Source organism: Orcinus orca, chromosome 4 (genome assembly GCF_937001465.1).
Source record: "Orcinus orca chromosome 4, mOrcOrc1.1, whole genome shotgun sequence".
Classification (NCBI taxonomy): domain Eukaryota; kingdom Metazoa; phylum Chordata; class Mammalia; order Artiodactyla; family Delphinidae; genus Orcinus; species Orcinus orca.
This window is the reverse complement of record NC_064562.1, coordinates 128,000,970-128,019,343: the sequence shown is the minus strand read 5'-3', so window position 1 is coordinate 128,019,343 and position 18,374 is coordinate 128,000,970. Positions and strand designations below refer to the sequence as shown.

Sequence of the window (18,374 nt, the reverse complement as noted above, 5' to 3'; positions counted from 1 at the left end):
ATTGAAACGTTTCAAGTCCACATTGCAAATGAGAGTGAGATGATGAGAGCAGAGAAAAGAGAAAAAAAGGGGAGTATTTCAAGATGGCAGAAAGGAGTCATCAGCAAACTCTGTGCCTTTGGGCAGTGCCTGTACTCTGTACTTCTCTGTTAACCAGAGAGGTAACATCGGTCTGCATATCTCAGAGAATTGTCCTGATGCTCAGATCTGATAATGCTTGAGAAATGTTGAAATCTATCAGTTGTTTCATTACATAATCACTCTCGGTTCCCAGGGATATTTTTTTTTTTGGTTTTTGAGTTTGGTTTTTTTTTTAAACACTGGGCCCATTCACACTCTTATCTTTCTCTTCCAGGCTTCTTTAGAACAATAAAGAGACAAAAAATATGAATTTGAACATGGCAGTGTTCTCAGTTCTTTTGCAGAATTGCATGGAAAGTAATCGCACTCAGGATCTGGAGCATTTCTGCCGCTTGCTTTTCTCTCCTGCCTTTCCCCTAGGAACCTGGAAATCCCCAGAAACTACTTTGGAACCTGTGGGTATAGGCTTGAGCACCTCAATTCTATAAATAAAACTATTTGGTAATCAGTTCCCTGTGATTAAGTGTCTAGCCATGAGGTTAGAAGCTTCTGGTACTCAGGGAACACCTTACTGGTACACTCTTCCCTCGCCTTCAGGGTAATTAGTGACACCTCTCAAGCTCTCCCCACTTTGACTTCCGGAGTGGCCATTACTTGACATTCAGGAAGAGGGAAGGCCAGAGGATAGTGACCCCTCCCCCCAGAACATAGACATCCAGGTACCTTGCGCAGTGATTGTTCCTCAGCCTCACTGCTGGCGAGAGGAGATACAGCTCGCATCAAACCCTCCTTCTTCCTCTAGGTCACTGTGGCAACAGTTCCAACCACAACAGACTTCTATATACAAATGATTCATTCCCAGCCTTCTGCTTTCCTTTAAAGAGTCAGCTGTCATGTGCTGCCCTGACTCACTCGAGCGCCTTTGCTCCAGGGAAACAAGCACTCTAAAGATTACTGAGTTCCAGGCCCCTCCTGAGCCAAGAGAGGCACGTTGCTTTCATGATGATGCAGCACAGAAGCCTTCTGGCTACTTCCCATGTGCCGTCCTGCCAGCTACAGCACCACTGTTTCTGAAAATAAGAACTAAGAAGGCCACTTGTGTTGCTTTGATTATGCAGGACAAAAATTAAGCCAGTTGTAGGATGCAGACTGTTGAAGAGCTAATGAGTGTTTCCATAGTGGTTCAGAGTGAGACATGGCCATGTACACTGATGTTTCTAATTGGATATTATGCTTCTGAAGGAATCTAGAGACTTTCAGGAACTTCAGAAGGTGACCCAGAACTGTTCGCACTTTGTAAACTAACTCTTAGCCTAATGAAGCTCTTCAAAGGGCAGTGATCTTATGTTCATTTTTTCCTTCTTTTATTCTAAAAAATTAACATTGTTTTCTAAACTGTAGTTTTTTTTCCTATTAGCCACATAGCATCCTAAGAAATCTATTAGTTTTAAATGAGGATTTAATACGAGGAGGAAGTTTTGGTAGTCACATTTTTCTAATCTCATTTTCTGAGCTCCTCTGCACCAGTGTCCTTTATATTCCAGAATTGGGTCAGCTGTCATGCGTTTTTGCCAAATGTTCATACTGTTGACGCTACAGACAGATGAATCACTTATTGCCTAACTAAATTAAGCTAAACTGTGCCATTGGCACCATCCCTATTACAGAATTATTCCCTGCCACTACTTCTGTCAGTATGCTTTGATGTTCGGTATATTATAGCTATTCATTCATCAAATGATCATGGGCAAGAAATGTTTTAGGTGTGTATAGGAGCTAAGAAACCTTACGTTATTTTTTTGCAATATAAATGAAATTATGTAAATAACTGAATATGGAATCTAACCTGTATGGAGATTATTTTTTGATATTATCAACCTTGACATTGTTAGCAACCATTTGTGGACAAATCATATTTTATAAGGTAGTCTCATATAATCTCAGTAAAGTCAAGTTAGGTTTACAGAACATTTGTTTTTTTTTTTTTTTACATCTTTATTGGAGTATAATTGCTTTACAATGATGTATTAGTTTCTGCTTTGTAACAAAGTGAATCAGCTCCTCCCTCTTGCGTGTCCCTTCCACCCTCCCTATCCTTCCTATCTAGGTGATCACCTATCCCTCCTATCTAGGTGATCACCAAGCACCAGGACATTTGTTTTAAATAAGGAATATCACAACCTGGATAACCTGGAGTGTTTGGTTTTTTTTTTTTTTTTTTTTTTTTTACCGATAAGTCTTTATTCATTGTATTTTCCCAAGGGAAAAGGGTCAGCATGTGTGTTACAAAATGATAGCAAATGGTAAAGGAAGTACCCAGCACAGCAAAATCAACCAACAAATAAACACTGCCCAGATGGGGTCGCCAAAGCCCAAGGGGGCTCAGTCTCCTGCAGTTCAGTAATGAGGGGAATAACCTGGAGTTTTGAAAGTGAATATAAACTTTAAGTTTGCTGAAAAAAAGATCAGATTCATTAAAAATGCAAACTGGTTGACTTTAATCAATAAGAACTAAAACCAGACTTCAGCTTTTTCTATGATGAATAGCAGCCTATCTAAGATAGATGGAAATAACTTTTTGTGATTACCCCCAGTTTATTTCCAGTGATTTAAGAAAGTATCACAATGTTCTTTAAACAAAATTCAATTAAATTTAATTTTTAAAATATTTCATGCCTTTATTTCCTTAGTAAGAGAATACTGTTCTGAAATCAGGAAAAGGTTATCAACATCAGTTGATCAAATTCAACTTATTGAGCATCTATTTTATTAAAGACATTGGATAAAGCTTTTTCGAGGATACAAAGAAATAACATGTTCTTTGCCCACAGGGAGCTTTTAATTTAACTAGGAAGACATTACACAGTAAACCAAGTTTAGTAACAATTTAAAACAATAATTTAACTAAAGAAGTTGTCATGGTATATAGTATATGCTTAATTGCCAAATGACTAATACAAGGTAGGCTTTCCACAAAGGGAAAGAACACTTGAGGCAGATGAAGTAGGTGGGATTTGAGCCAAGCCAACTGTTAATAATTTTACCAATTATGGGCTAGAAATAGAAACAAATCATGTTTGTTGTCAGAGTTGACAGCCATACGGGGGGGGACTTCCATCTCCATCCACAGCATTGATTCATACCTTGTTTTTCCAATTTACAGTTTATGGAAGGCTATTTATCTAAATATGATGGCAATTACAGCGTTAGCATCCTCTTTTGTAGGGTTAGTTGAGCTGAACAATAAAAAAATGCAAATAATTAAAGTTAAATGTCTCAATGCAAGATGTCAGCTATACTGTGAAGATAGATTAAAATAACACAAGAATGTTCGTAAACTCAATCATGTTGGTAAAGGTAATAAGAACTACTTTTTTAAAATATAGCCTTGACCTTCTGGGTGACTGTTGTTTCCTAACAGAGGGAGGGCAGCAGTACTTCCCCAATGTGAACATGCTTACCTGAGGGTCCTGGTAAAATACAGATTCTGAAACTGTAGGTCTGGAGTAGGACCTGAGAATCTGTGTTTCTGCCAGGCTCCCAGAAGAGGGACCTAATGTTGATCTGTGCGCTTGAGCAGCAAGATTGTAGAGAGGATAACACCAAGATTCTGAGAGGGATGTGTCTTAACTGGTAATACCCTGTTTAAGGAAAACAGCAGTACCATTAGAGTAACTTTATATGGCTTTTGCCCTTTATTCTCACCCAACTCTTTATCTTTGCCTTTAGCACGAAAGCAAGAGATTATCAAAGTTACTGAACAACTCATCGAAGCTATCAACAACGGGGACTTTGAAGCTTACACGTGAGTAGAGGCACATCTATTTTGCTTTCATGCATATGACAAAGTATCTTCTATATGAATGCATTCTTCAATGTACCTGACTCGTGTATATTTAACGCCAGGTTTGATACACCCGCAATAGCTTCATTCCAACGTATACATGACTCAAGTGCCTCTAGGAGAGAAATAAATGTAATTAAGATTTCAGAGAGAGAAGATGAGACTTCTGATAGGAAGATTGGGGATTTCTTTGTCAGTGCACAGAAGCCTGACCCTCTGGCACCTCCATGTGAGAGAAGGCATTCCAGGCAGAGCAATCCATGAGAGCAAACACACAAGAAACACGAAAGCACGTAAATAGTGCACTTGGCTTAAGAGATCTTTTTCCTCGCAGTTCTGCAGAGGTGATGGGACAGAGAAAGAGATTAGGAGGCAGCGTCTGGCAGCCTTTTCCCTTTCCAGCCAGCACAGCTCAACTTTATCTTCATCTCTTTTAGGGGTTTGCCTCTTAGATAAAATTTTATTTGAAGAAAGGGTTCTAATGTTAAATTTAAAGTTTACCATAGGTATTAAAGGAAGTCACTTCGATCAAATAAAAGTAAAGCTTTCAAATAGGGCGTGAAGGCTTATTGTGCAAAGAACGTGGGTCAATAAGTTAGTTATTTGAGTGGAGAAAAAAATCAGTTCTCAGCTTTCCCCTTATACCATACTAGTGAGGTCCTCTTGAATGAAAGTGTTAAATGCAGAAAAGAGTTTGATCTCTGGTTGGAAAGATCTAAGTTTAAAAGCAGGGGAAGTCAGTGAAATGAAAAAGTGAAATGATTAGGCTACCTAAATAGATGAAACTTAATATACTTTAATTTTTTTTAAAGCCAAAATAAAAGACAAAAAAGAAACAGAAAAATATTTGTAAAACATGTCAAAAGTTAATTTAGATTGAGAAGATAAGGTTGAAAAGTGGAAAAATAGGTAAAGGAACTGAGCGATTAGCAAAAGAGGAAATATGAATGACAAGTAAACTAATGAAAGCATGTTGATGTCCACTAGTTGTGTGCAAATCTGAAGGAGGGTTTTCTGCCGATCAAATCAGCACAGATAAAAACTCCGCTGATCACCAAAGGGGCACAGATACTGCAGGACAATAGTGACTTTTCCCACCACCTGATGGAGTATAAATGGGGACAGACTTTCAGAGTGGTGGTGACAGCAGGGATTTGGGTCGCATTTATATACCAGGAAGTGTTTCCAAAGGTTCAAATCACTACTTTAACCCTATGTTCCTAGTTATAAAAATTTAGGGCTTTCCTGGTGGCGCAGTGGTTGAGGGTCTGTCTGCCGATGCAGGGGACACAGGTTCGTGCCCCGGTCTGGGAGGATCCCACATGCCGTGGAGCGGCTGGGCCCGTGAGCCATGGCCGCTGAGCCTGCGCGTCCGGAGCCTGTGCTCCGCAACGGGAGAGGCCCGCGTACCGCAAAAAAAAAAAAAAAAAAATTAACATGGGATTTTGAATTTAAAACAGGGACAAAAAGTGTGAACAAAGATAGTTATGGAATCAATATTCAAAATAGTGAAAAATTATAAACAGCTTATATGTCCAACATTATGGTAACATTAATCTGTGGTGTGTTTGGAACCGTGGATACTTATGCAGAATTTCTAGCGATCTGGCAAAACGCTTATGAGTATTCACTGAAGATAAAGCAGGATATAAACGTGTGTGTACATAATTATTCCAACTACATAAGAGAAAATATAAAAACAGAATGAAATATGACAAATTGGTTTTTAAAAGGAAAAAAGATATTGCCTCTGGGAGATGAAACTGTTTTTTATTTCCTGCTTCTTTCCAAGTTTTGTATAATAAGAAGATATTTTTTATCATCAGTTACAAATAGCTAGCCAAATATAAAATATGGAAGAGAGTAACTGAATATAAGAACTAAATTAAATCCAGGACTGCTTCTTATAAATTAATGTGTGTGCAAATACATACAAACATAAGTATATACATATATATGTATTTGTGTTTATCAATTCTTTAACAGGACCTAATAAAAGTATACTTAGAATGAAACAAATAGTAAGAAATGGAGTTTAAAAGAACACTGTTTGTTGTCAGAGAATTAAACAGTTGAACAGTTGTTAAAGAGCTGTTTAGAATTCTGTGCCGTAAGACCTGTTCCCTTTTATTCTTTTTGCTGATATAACTTTGTTAGACCCAATATGATTCTTCAAATATAATATACTTAGGATAAAAATCTTTTGGAATAACATTCCCCTGCGGATTGGTAGAGTGTGTCTTGTTGGTGTTGTTAGCCAGGAAAAAGTGGCAAAATATAGCGTTTCCTATATTCTGACACTTTAAAATAGGGTATTTTAAATAATGCAATTCCTTGGAATCGCATCAGTTTACGAATTCCTTTGCCTGTAATCTGGCTTGATTTTGTACACTCAGACCCAGGGGTAATCCAAGAGGACCTTGCATTTGGGAGCTTTTTGCCTGGTAGAATGTATTGGTACAGCCCTGTCAGCTGGTCCTTAGAACACCTGTTCAGAGCATACACACCCACAGGTCAAGTGGCAGCTTTGTGAATCTTTTATTAATCCAAAGCCTGTGATAGGAGAGAGAGAGATACATACATACATTACTTACATAGAAGAAACATATGAGAGAGAGAAAGAACACATGAACAAGTTTTCAAGTATTTTGACTCAACGGCTGGGTAAAAAGGTCCATCATAGTACAGTGATTCTCAGGTGACTTTTTTTTTTTATGATGTTGGGGATAGGAGTTTATTAATTAATTTATTTATTTTTGCTGTGTTGGGTCTTCGTTTCTGTGTGAGGGCTTTCTCTAGTTTTGGCAAGCGGGGGCCACTCTTCATCGCGGTGCACGGGCCTCTCACTATCGCGGACTCTCTTGTTGTGGAGCACAGGCTCCAGACGCGCAGGCTCCATCGCGGTGCACGGGCCTCTCACTATCGCGGACTCTCTTGTTGTGGAGCACAGGCTCCAGACGCGCAGGCTCAGTAGTTGTGGCTCACGGGCCTAGTTGCTCCGCAGCATGTGGGATCCTCCCAGACCAGGGCTTGAACCCGTGTCCCCTGCATTAGCAGGCAGATTCTCAACCGCTGCGCCACCAGGGAAGCCCCTCTCAGGTGATTTTGGTGCTGATATAAAGTAGTAAAAAATTTTGATTCACTAATGTTGACAACCAAAAGTCATATTTATAGATAAAGTAATAGCCCCTGGCAGAATAAAGTCCTGTTACCATGGGAACACTGTTTTTCCCATTTTACTACTTAGAGATTATGAATATTTAACTTTGAGCCTTAATACCTGCCCCCCAGGAAGTCTGAGGCAAAGTTTAAAATCCCCACCCACACCCACCCCACCCGCAACTAAGGCTTTCTTTATCACAACGAATAACCACTGTGATTTTTTACTTTAAAAGTATTCTTAAAAAAAAAATCAGTTCCAAAATTCTGTGAACCATACGTTCAAGAACCATAATGAGTGAGGCTTTTGAAACTTGCATTTCTGTTGAACAGTTAAAACATTTTTCCTCCCAAATGGGCAATTTCCATACGAAATTAGATGTAGCCCCACCAAATTAATAAATGATCCAAAATCTTTCAGTACGTATTCCTTTTATCTAACTTTGTGAACTACTAATTCTTCAAATCCAGATTTTACGGCCCCTTCTGTGAGAAGCCTAAGCTGATCACCACAGGCCCAAGGAAATATTTTCTCCTCTGTTTCCACGGGACTTATAAACATGCCCAGACCCAGTGCTCACCATATCAAGCAACTACCCATCATTCCCCAACCATACTCTGCCATTGTACTTGCTGCCCTCCTCTGCCTACCCCCTTCCACACACCTGGAAAACTCCTACTCATTCCAGAAAGCCCAGCTCAACTTTCCTTTCTCACATATATGTCATCTGGTTTTTGAGCACTTCGTATTTATTTCCATTCCATTATTAATTGTTGTGTTATAATTGTTTCAAAGAATATCTGCTACATAGTAGGTGTTTAACAATTCTTCATTGAATAAATAAAATTTTCCAAGAAAGCCCATTGGCTTTCTCTGAATATTTAAAATAGTATATGTTTTTCTTGAATTACATTTCTAGGATTAAAAAGAAAACTAATGTGCATTTGAATCTCTCATTAATTTTAAGTTAATTAAGCTTGTTAATTAAAGGTTACTTAAGTCTGTCAGACATTGCCAGAAAGTGTAGGATGTGACACCTGCCTTCAAATCAATCATATATACATGTTTGATATGAATGTAGATGATGTCAAAAATTATTCCAAAAGTATTTAATTTCAGAGCCAAAGTTGATTTTATAGGACTTGGAGGGTAGCTTGGACTTGGAGAGCATTTAAAAAATAATAAACTTATAACAACTAAAAAACTAGGGAATTAGAAAAACTGGGGAAAGCCTAGAGAGTTCACCTTGGAAATTGAAAAGTAGGCATTTTAAAAAAGGAAACTTCCTAAAGTGTGATAGATTACCGCCTGCTGGAGCTGGTTTTATTGTCTCGCCCCTGTCTGAGGTCTCTGCAATATTCCTTTTTAGGGTCTGCTCCTCAAACCGCCTTGCCAAGCCCTGTGATAGAAATTTTATATTTTTAAAAAAACTCCTTCATTGGCTGATAAATAAGAATAGATATTGTGAAACAACGAAATACATTAACTCATTTATTTATTTTTTTTTCCTACAGGAAAATCTGTGACCCAGGCCTTACTGCTTTTGAACCTGAAGCTTTGGGTAATTTAGTGGAAGGGATGGACTTCCATCGATTCTACTTTGAGAATGGTACATTTATTCTAAATTTAATATCATGCCTTTTCCAAATTCTCTTTGAATTTCTCCCAAATTTACAGATTCTTTGGCTCTTTGCTGCAATGAGAGTTTTTACCTTAGTCCAGCATTTTGCATCGTATTTTTATATTTTTGTATTTGAAATTGAAAAACATGACAGCCTTAAAGAGTTTTATATGTTTTGAAAAGTATGTTTATATAAAAAAGTGATGTTGATTGAATATACCCCATAGAAGTCCCAGTGAATGTATAATATAAGCTGTGAAATGAGTGACCAAAAATTGTTGAATTTTTCATAAAACATTGTTTTATGAAAATGGTTTTCATAAAACATTGTTTGTATATGAAAAGATTAAAAAAAACACAGCATGCCAGAATATTTGACATAGAGGAGGGCTTTCAAGCATAATTAATGCTCCTTTTCAAGGTAAAATATAAATGAAGATGAGTAATCAGATAAATATTTCAGTTCCAATTACAAGAATTTTAATGGTCTCAGAGGAAAGAAAGTGACAAAAGAAACTCCTGCAGAATTCCTTCAGGTCACCAAGAAAAGTGTAGACCAGAAGTTTCTTTTATGCTCCTTTCCCTCACACTTAATGACATTAGGTATCATGCAGGGAGGGAATTCACCTTTTGCAGTGAGATTTTGATGAATTTAAAAGGAATTGTAGTAATGATTAGGATAATCAAGCTCACGTCCAGTAATTATAAGCACTGAAAATGTCTGCCTTGGCATGGATTTTTACATTTAATGAATTGCTTTGTCTTATATGCACTAGACATTTGCAAGCAAAGATAACTATGTGGTAAATTGGCCTTAACAAAGCTTCAGTAAGTGTTCTCCTGTTCTCTCTGTTCCATCCCGCACTGTGACTGACAGCATCTCATAATGTTTTTCTTCAGTTGACTCTCGATTGACACCATCTCACCTGTAGTAAAAGAATAATTAACCCATTAATATTTTAACTTACCTCAACATAACACTGTACATCATTACTTTCCATAAATACATATTCTTCATAATGGGATATTCTTTTTTACATGACTGTAGCACTTAGTAATTTATTCAGATCTTTTCTGAAAATGGAGGACGTGTTTGGTTAACAGGTAAAACAGTTCTACCTGTTTTAGTGATCTAAGAGAGTAGCATCATCAATCAATTATCTGCACTAAATCTTCCTATCTCAGTCATTGAATAACTAGAATAAATAGCTATTGTCAAAACAACAAAGGCTGGAGCCTAGTGAGGGCTGCTCAACCAAAGAAAAGAGCTAGAGAATCAGAATCAGGCTATATGGCCAACACCAAATTTTGAGTGAGTTTTTACTGGATAACCACAGCTGGACTAACATAGAATGGATGCTACTAAATAAAGGAGCCACAGGATGAGATGGGGAATCAGAGTCACACTATGACCAGCCTGTTTAGGAGACAGCAGTCTCCATGCTTGATATGTTCCCCTTGTCCCATGTACTTCACCAACTAACCAAAAAAATGAACAAGCCCACAGGATACCCTGTCAACTGCCCCAGTGGTTCCTTCATTGGAAAGACAGGAACTGCTCCATGTACCTGGGCCAGCCCTTCTCCATCTCTATTCATATTATGGCTTGTTTCTAACCACTTCCCAAAATAAATATGTCTCTCCAGCTTTCTCAAAGTTTTCAGAGTGGCATACAATTTAACTACAAAGGGAGTCAAAGAAAATAATGACTGTATTTACTTCTGCTCTCTTTTTCTTTAGACTTTGCACAGTACCAGGCATTCAATTAATGCAAAGAACTAATAGTTGAATGAATGAATGGCATTCTATTTATTGGTCCCAACTGAAGTTATTATTGGTTTTGGTTTACTTTACATAGAAACTAAATTCTCTTTTCCATGTTGTTCTCTTTCAGCTTTGTCCAAAAGCAATAAACCAATCCACACTATTATCCTGAACCCCCATGTACATCTGGTAGGCGATGATGCTGCCTGCATAGCATACATTAGGCTCACACAGTACATGGATGGCAGCGGAATGCCAAAAACAATGCAGTCAGAAGAGACACGTGTGTGGCACCGCCGGGATGGAAAGTGGCAGAATGTTCATTTTCATCGCTCGGGGTCGCGAACAGTACCCATCAAGTAAATATTTCCAGGCTGTCAGCTTCTTTGTTAATATACCCCTGGTCACACCGTCTTTTACTTATTCCATTGTTAATAGCATGGCATCTGTTATTTAATGCTAGTGGTCATTTAGTGGTCAGTTACACTGGTGGGAATTAATGTTTCATGAGAAGCAGTCTGTAATTCTCCAGAAAGATCAATCAGACTAGCCTTTTGTGGGTTGAAACTTGCCCTAGAAAGTACACAATAGTTTTAGACAGGAATTAGAGGATACCCTATTATGCTGATTTCTCTTATGGTTAAATCAGGGAGAATTCATGTAATAAGGTAAACTATTTATGACTTCATTGTCACAATTGGCAGAGGAAGGGGAAAAATTAGGGGGAAAAGTTTCTAAAATGACCAATACAGTTGACCCTCCTTATCCATGGTTTCCTTACACACAGATTCAACCAGCCTGAGATCAAAAATTTTCAGGGGTGGAGAAATTCCAGTAAGTTTCAAAAAGCACAACTTAAATTTGTCTTGCAGGGAACTATTTACGTAGCATTTACATTGTGTTAGGTATTCTAAGTAAACTAGAGATTATTTAAAGTATATGGGAGGATGTGTGTAGGTTATATGAAATACTGTGCCATTTTAATAAGAAACTTAAGCATCTGCAAATTTTGATATCCTCGGGGGTTCTGAAACCAATCCCCCCCCCCCAGATACTGTGGGGAGACTGTATAATATCAGGAGCTTCATTTCATAGGTTTTCTTCTGCTGGTGCTCAATTATGAGAAATGTATGAAATACAGCATTTAAGATGCAAGTATTAGGTATTTCAGCATCTTTCTCACTACACCACTCTACCTCAGATGCCATGTTTGCTCTTCCAATCAATAATTAGACATTTACTGCACATCACATAGGTGCAGGTAAAATGTGCCAGGTAAAATGCAAGGTGAAAGATGTTGCCCTTAAGGAACTTATATTCTAGTTTAGAAAGCAACTTATCAATCACCAATACCAAAGAAAAAACAAAGTTTATAATCAACTTCAGTGTAGAAGGGAATGAATGACTAATGTAGCAAACTGTTTATAACAGTTTGGAAGTATACTGTGTATAAAAGAATTTTGAACAAGGTCTTAAGTGAGGAGTGGAATTTGGAGAAATGGAAGGATAGAAAGAACAAAAGGAAGATAGTCCAAGTTCAAGGAGCATCATGAGGAAAAGCACAGGGTCAGACGTTAGCTTCCTGTGGTAGAGGATTGTCAGTAAGGAAGGCTGGCTCCAGCTCGAGTCAAGGGGAATCATGGGGGTTGAGGTTGCATCAGTAAAGTGGGGTGAGATGAGAACAAGAAGGGGTGTTGAGGTTGCGTCAGTAAAGTGGGGTGAGATGAGAACAAGAAGGGGTGTTCAGAATCAGTAGAAGCTCGGCCAGCTGCTGATCTCATTCCAGATTCTCTCACCAGGATTACCTGGTAATACCTGGGGGGCATGGGATGGGGAATCAAGGCCACACAAACAGCCATTCAACTCACTCCGGAGAATCCATCAAAATGTCTTAGTTTAATAATGTCCCACCACAGTGGTTTTCAATGGCCTTCTCTATAGCCTTATTATGTATCACTGTTGGATTTGTAAAAAGTGGGTCAGTAAGGGAAAAAAAAAAAATAGGTTGAAATTCACTCCAAAAAAAAAAAAAAGCTAAGTAATTAAGAGAAAGACAAAAGGAATGTAACGATAATGAAGACACCTGTTTTTGTGCATTTCTGGGTTTTTTACCCCAAAGAGGTACAGCACCAATTTCCAGTTAATACAGAAGGCATTACATTCATTCAGTACTAGAAGGTTAGGCTTTTCTGCAATTCCCTAAAGTATTTATGGGATAGAGCCTATTTAAGAAAACTTCATTTTATGCCAGGTGGCTTAAATGGGGCTTCTCTTAATAGGCCATCTTGTATTCCAAATGGGAAAGAAAACTTCTCAGGAAGCACCTCTTTGTGGCAAAACATCTAAGGCCTGAAAACCATTCCCATGTGGGTCTTGTAAGTAACACCCTGCTCCATGATACTTTGTGATTGGAGCTAATGACTGAAAAGCTGCATGGCTGTTTTTCCTCCCTTTGAGGATATTTCCTCACATTATTTCAGTGAAAACCATATTTGCATGAGCTCTTGAGTCTAATGGTTGGCACCATTGTGTAGCATAACCCATATTTTCAAGGTACTAAAGTGCTGAGGAGACCCTCCCTTCAGCACATGGATTGTGGCAGGTTTGGAATATCCTGGAGTTCTCACATCAAAAGTCAATTCTCTCTGGGTCAATTCAGACAACTCTCAATTATCCAGAACTAATTTATATCAGGCTCTAGGCTCTTTTGGAGTCTTACTGTTTTACAAGAGGTTATAGTTCCTGTTCTGCCCTTGGCTAAGGTTAATACGTAGACTAATTGGCTCTGCCTGACTGAGTATAATAGTATTTGACCACAAGGAGGAAGTCAAGCTGAAATTTAAAACAAAGCGAGTAATTCCAGAGGATAATTGGAAGTTGACTGTAATTCAATTCATGCCTGCATTGTTATTTCCTAAGATTTGCTTCTTACCTTGGATTAGAATAATTCAGATGTGTGGTACCGTTGTGAATTTTTTCCCCACTCAAAGCAAGCACTGAACCTTGTCAGACCTTGGAAGAGGTAGTGCTCCCAGCTGTTGGTTTAAAGAAAGAAGACCTCCAATTAAATAAGAATAATCGTGTTTTCCCTACTTCTGAGGCTGTAAAATTGACTTCTAGGTTTGATTTCCCACAGAGTCTAAGAATAATGACAGAAGCTAAAGGATGCATTTAAACTTTTCGTCTCTTTCCACCAAATAATGCTATTCATTTATTAATTTGTCCGGTAAACATGAATGCTTGAACTGTATGTTTAGATTTCATCATGTGCTTGCAGCCTGAGTCCCCGTCTATTTTTAGCTTAGCTCTGTGTGGACAAATTGGCAGATTCAAGTAGAAGATCCATATTAATTGCTTAACATTGTGCATTTTCTCTTTTAATGACTGCAAGCAAAGATCTCTTATACGTAGCCTTTTCGATCTGTTACTTAACTGCTGAGTTATAAAATCGTAGCCTAGCCTAATCTTTGGCAAAGCAGTTTGATGCTACTTTGTAAAACAGTTTAATTTATGTCTCCCCTCTCTCCTTTCAGCTAAGTATCAACAGTGCCACTTCTGCATTCTCTGTTCTCACCTGGATGGTAACCCTGGGCCGTCCTCTCCTCCTCTTCATGCATGTTTCTGAGTGCATGAAGTTGTGAAGGTCCTACGTGTAATGCACATGTGATGCATCATCTTGTCATATATTCCTTCCTGTACATTGTTTACACTTCAACTATGGAGATGTTCCATGCAAACTTCAATCACTGTTGGCAAACAATAGGGGGAGGTCAGACAAAATTCCACAATACTCCAAGTACAAACCTACTCATCCGGTTTCTCTGCTTATGCCAAGACTTAACAGACTTCAAAGTTATCGTTCTTTGAATGACAGTTTGTAACAGAAATGTTAGTTTTTAAAAACTCTTTGCTGTTCATCTGTTTTAGCTTTTTTGTTTAACAAAAAAAGGGAAAAGAAATTACCTTCAGTTTCCTGGTGTGATCCTGGTTGAAATGGTTGATATGTCACTGAAAGCTGTGTTGCTGTTTAACAATTAAAGGGATTGATACGTGGGCAGAATCACTTATGAATGTGGAAGCGAGAATCGGTGGGTTTGCTACTACCTAAAGTCATGTCTTTTTTGGTCAAACTGTGTAAACTGGAAAAACTCACGTCATTGACGAGTTTGATCACTTTAGGGTATACTTGCACTGTTCTGGTGAAATTTGCTGAATTTTTTGTTCCTTTCTCAAACCTATGCTCTTTTTTCTTCATTTTCTCCTATTTCTTTATTACTTTTGTTTGCTTCCTTTATATTTTTCTGCTTTTCATTCTTTTTTCTCTTTTTGTCTAGTAGTGTGAGAAAAGTGAAATTTGCATAATGAAGGTAAAATAAAAACAGGCCTTTTGGAGGTGGCTAAACTAGTGCTTTGATCATCTTCTGGGCCCATAAAAATGATGTCAAGAAGATTTCAAAAGTTTGTAATTCTGCTCGAGTTTGGACGTAGGGATCCTAACTATGTTGGAGGTATTAGAATTGTTTAAACTTATAATAAAAGCAAGTAGGTTCCTACTGTACCTGCACCACGTCTCGCTGATTGGTGCAGTTGCCAGGAGAGTACCAAGCTGGTCGTAGATCAGGATTTTGTGCAAAGGCGCTTCCTTCTGCCTTGCAGGATGCGCGCCTCCTGCGTCATCACTGGCTAGTTTTCTGAAGTTAGAGAGGCCTGCGGGTGTTTTCCATTCTCCTAAGTGTTTGTTTTGAACTCTGTCTCTGTGACTTGTGCTTTTGCGGCTTCTCTCATGTGTCAGAGTAACATTATCTTCCTTCGAGGAGTTAGCATTTTCCTATTTAAAAAAGGGGGGGGGGGCGGGAGGGATTGTCCCTGTTTTCTCTGTGGTTCTCATTTCTCCTTTGTTTATTCAATTCCTGTGGGGCTTTTTCTCCTCCCTGAAATGCTTTATAGTGCATGGTATCTTCATCAGCGTTATTTTAACAATAGTAATTCACAATCCCCAGAAGCCTATTTTTAAAGCAGAAGCAAAAAAATAAAAACATCAACCCTCCCTCTTTTCTCTCATTTCACCTTTCTGTGTTGATTACTAATCACCTTAGATATTGTTGCTAGTGGATGTATGGTAGATGGATTGAAGCTTTTCTGATAATTATTACACGATTTAAAACAATATATATTTAAAATAAAATAAATATATACAGTAAATGTATTGGGCCATGTTAACCTGCCAATGAGATCTGTGAAAAAAATAATGGCCTCATTTTTCCCTTTTTAATTTCTTTTACCTTTTTGTGCAGCAGCTATACGTGGCATACATGTATTTTTTAACAAAATAGGTATAGAGTGTTTTTTTTTTTTTTACACTTTTAGCATGTGGTGTTGAAGTATTATTACTGTAGATCAAGTTTGTCTTCCGCACTAAGACGTGAGGAAATTGTGATTTGTTCTCTCCACCACAATTGAATTACACATTTATTAATTATCTTCTCTCATTTTGAAACACTGCAGTTTACCGTGGGACACTGTATATATTTCTTGCCATAATGGTAAATGACTGATTGATATATTTAAGAGTTAATAAATTTGTGATTTCTGCTGACAATGTGTCCATTTTTATTTTTAAGAGGTACTGTATTTATTTATGCATGTGTGATGCTGGCTAGTGCCAATGGCACTATGTGGTCTCATTAGTCCATAATTTACCTTTGACATAAAGATGAAGCTACTGAACTGAGCTTCCTTCTAGGAACGTACTTGGTGATGATAATGACAAGTTACTGTGTGCACAAAATCTGTCTCTCCTAGGGAAATTTTTCTGAGAACAAAGCAGTTAAAACAAGAGTCCTAAAAATTTCTCAATGTGCCTTCCACTCCATCCTTCTCATGGCTGCTAGCTAGATTCCATTTTTAACCCAAATCCGACCATATAATACTTCTATGTTATCATCTCCAATATATAGGCAAGCGCCTCATCTCCCGCTACCCCTCAACTTGAACTTGAGTGTACAGAAGTACTCAACTTCTTTCAGTTTATTAAAAGCACCACACGTTTATGTTTCTAGAATATTCTTCCCCTACTTCTTCAATCTAATTCTTACTCATTCCTTGAAATTCAATTTAGACTATCATCCCCTCCAGCAAACCTCCCTAGACCATGCTCTAAGCTCTCTCTCTCTCTCTCTCAGTACTGACCATACTTTGTGTTCAACTCTTCCGCCAACCACATTGTTTTGGAAATACATCTTTGTGTGTTCTCTGCTGGAGTAATGCCTCTCTAGGCAAGAACTGTGTGTTTGTATCCGTGGCTCCATATAAGAGCCAGGAAGGGAGACGTTGTTAGTAGTTGCTGAACCATGGCCAAACCATAAATGGGAAACTCACAGTGCAATCGGAGTCCTGGGTTTATTGTTCGGTTCTGTCGTTGTTGTCTTTGACACTCTGAGCAATTTGCCTCTTCCCTCTGAACCTTCGTTTTTGTGTTTATAAAATGAGAAGAAAAAAAACAATAAGGATATTGTGAAGGTTAGGAATAATAGGTACAGAGTACCTAGAATAATGTTTGGTGGTAAATATTAAATGGTAGCAGCTCTAACTGTTCTAATCACTGATAGTAATACTCCCAATGTTCTAGTTATTCCTTACTCAGAAGCGTATAGAACTCTTGTTTTGATATGAGCTGCCCTGTTTAGGTAGATTTACTGATATTGCTAAGGATATACTCATATTCAAATGTCTCAGCAGCAAAATGAGGAATAGCGAGGTAGTAATCTAGCCGAAAGTAGGGAAAATGAAATGGAGTAAATCAGTATATTCTAGGGAAATTCAAGGAATCTTAGCCTAAAGTAACTGAAATTTTGAATCTCTGTAAATAAAAACTATATATAATGTAAGGGTGAACACAGAAAGCACAACCTTTGAGTGATTTCATTAAATAAAATTCTACTGGCTTCTACAAATGTTTCAGTTTCCATGGTCTCCTTTGTCAGATGAAAGTGAGAATATATATTTATTTAAAAAAAAAAGATACTGAATATCAGCACACTAAACCATGTGTCCGTGACCGGAACAATAAGCAGTCATAAACCACCTTGGCCCGAGAGAGCAGCACGAAGTATTTACGGTACTTCTGCTTTTCTGTCAAATAAAACAATTCTCAAAATAAGCTGAAATGTTCTCCTGAGGACCCGGCTTCTGACTTCACAGCAAGAAATAAAGCCATCTCTGCATCTCTGTCTACGCAGCACCTGGCCTTCTCTCCCGTTGCTGTGGAAATAGTTTGTGCACCTGGCAGAGGCCGACACCCTTCCCCTTCACACCTGCTGGCAGGCATCGCAAGTCTCCCCGCTGCACCCCGTCATCATAAATCGCTTCCTCTACACTAGACATCCCCGCCAACGCCCCGTTTCTTTCCTTCATGTCCAGACTCCTTGAAAGGCCTGCATGCGCTTGCTGTCTGCCACCTCTCTCCTCCTGTCCCCTTAAGCCCACCCTCACGAATCCACAAAGCAGGTTCTCCCAAAGTCACCGATGACCACCGTGTCATTCATTCCAGGGACCAATGTTCAGTGTTCATTTTACCTGCTCTCAGCAGCATTTGACACAGCTTCCTGTCTCAATCTTGAAACATTTTTCTCTTGTCCTTCAGACAATACACTTGCCCAACTTTCTTCCTACCGTTCTAGATGCTTCTTCCCAATCTCTACCTGGTCCCTTTTCAACAGCCTGGCTTTTAAATTTTGGAACGCTTCTAGTTTTTCTATATTCACTCACTCCCAGGATAATTACACCCAATCTCAATGACTTTAAATTATGTTAATGACTCTCAGATACGTCGTTATCTCCAGCCTGGATGACTCTCTTAAACTCCAAACATGTAGATCCAACTGCCTACCTAAAATCTACCTTGC

General features: G+C 38.4%; 1 protein-coding gene across 39 annotated transcripts in view; it reads left to right on the top strand.

Annotated features, from left to right (window-relative positions):
* Nucleotides 1–16,069, top strand: part of CAMK2D (calcium/calmodulin dependent protein kinase II delta) — a 273,998-nt gene extending 257,929 nt beyond the window's left edge. For 18 of the 39 annotated variants that reach the window (XM_049708877.1, XM_049708866.1, XM_049708875.1 and 15 more), the window contains 5 exons: nt 3,811–3,886; nt 8,600–8,694; nt 10,601–10,829; nt 11,258–11,304; nt 14,004–16,069. In XM_049708877.1, coding sequence (XP_049564834.1) covers nt 3,811–3,886; nt 8,600–8,694; nt 10,601–10,829; nt 11,258–11,304; nt 14,004–14,095 — 539 coding nt within the window. In that variant the 3' untranslated portion in view covers nt 14,096–16,069. Of the gene's footprint in view, nt 1–3,810; nt 3,887–8,599; nt 8,695–10,600; nt 10,830–11,257; nt 11,305–12,749; nt 12,846–14,003 lie in introns of all 39 variants that reach the window. The other 21 variants (XM_049708876.1, XM_049708886.1, XM_049708887.1 and 18 more) reach the window with 3 other exon arrangements.
* Nucleotides 16,070–18,374: the final 2,305 nt, after the last annotated feature.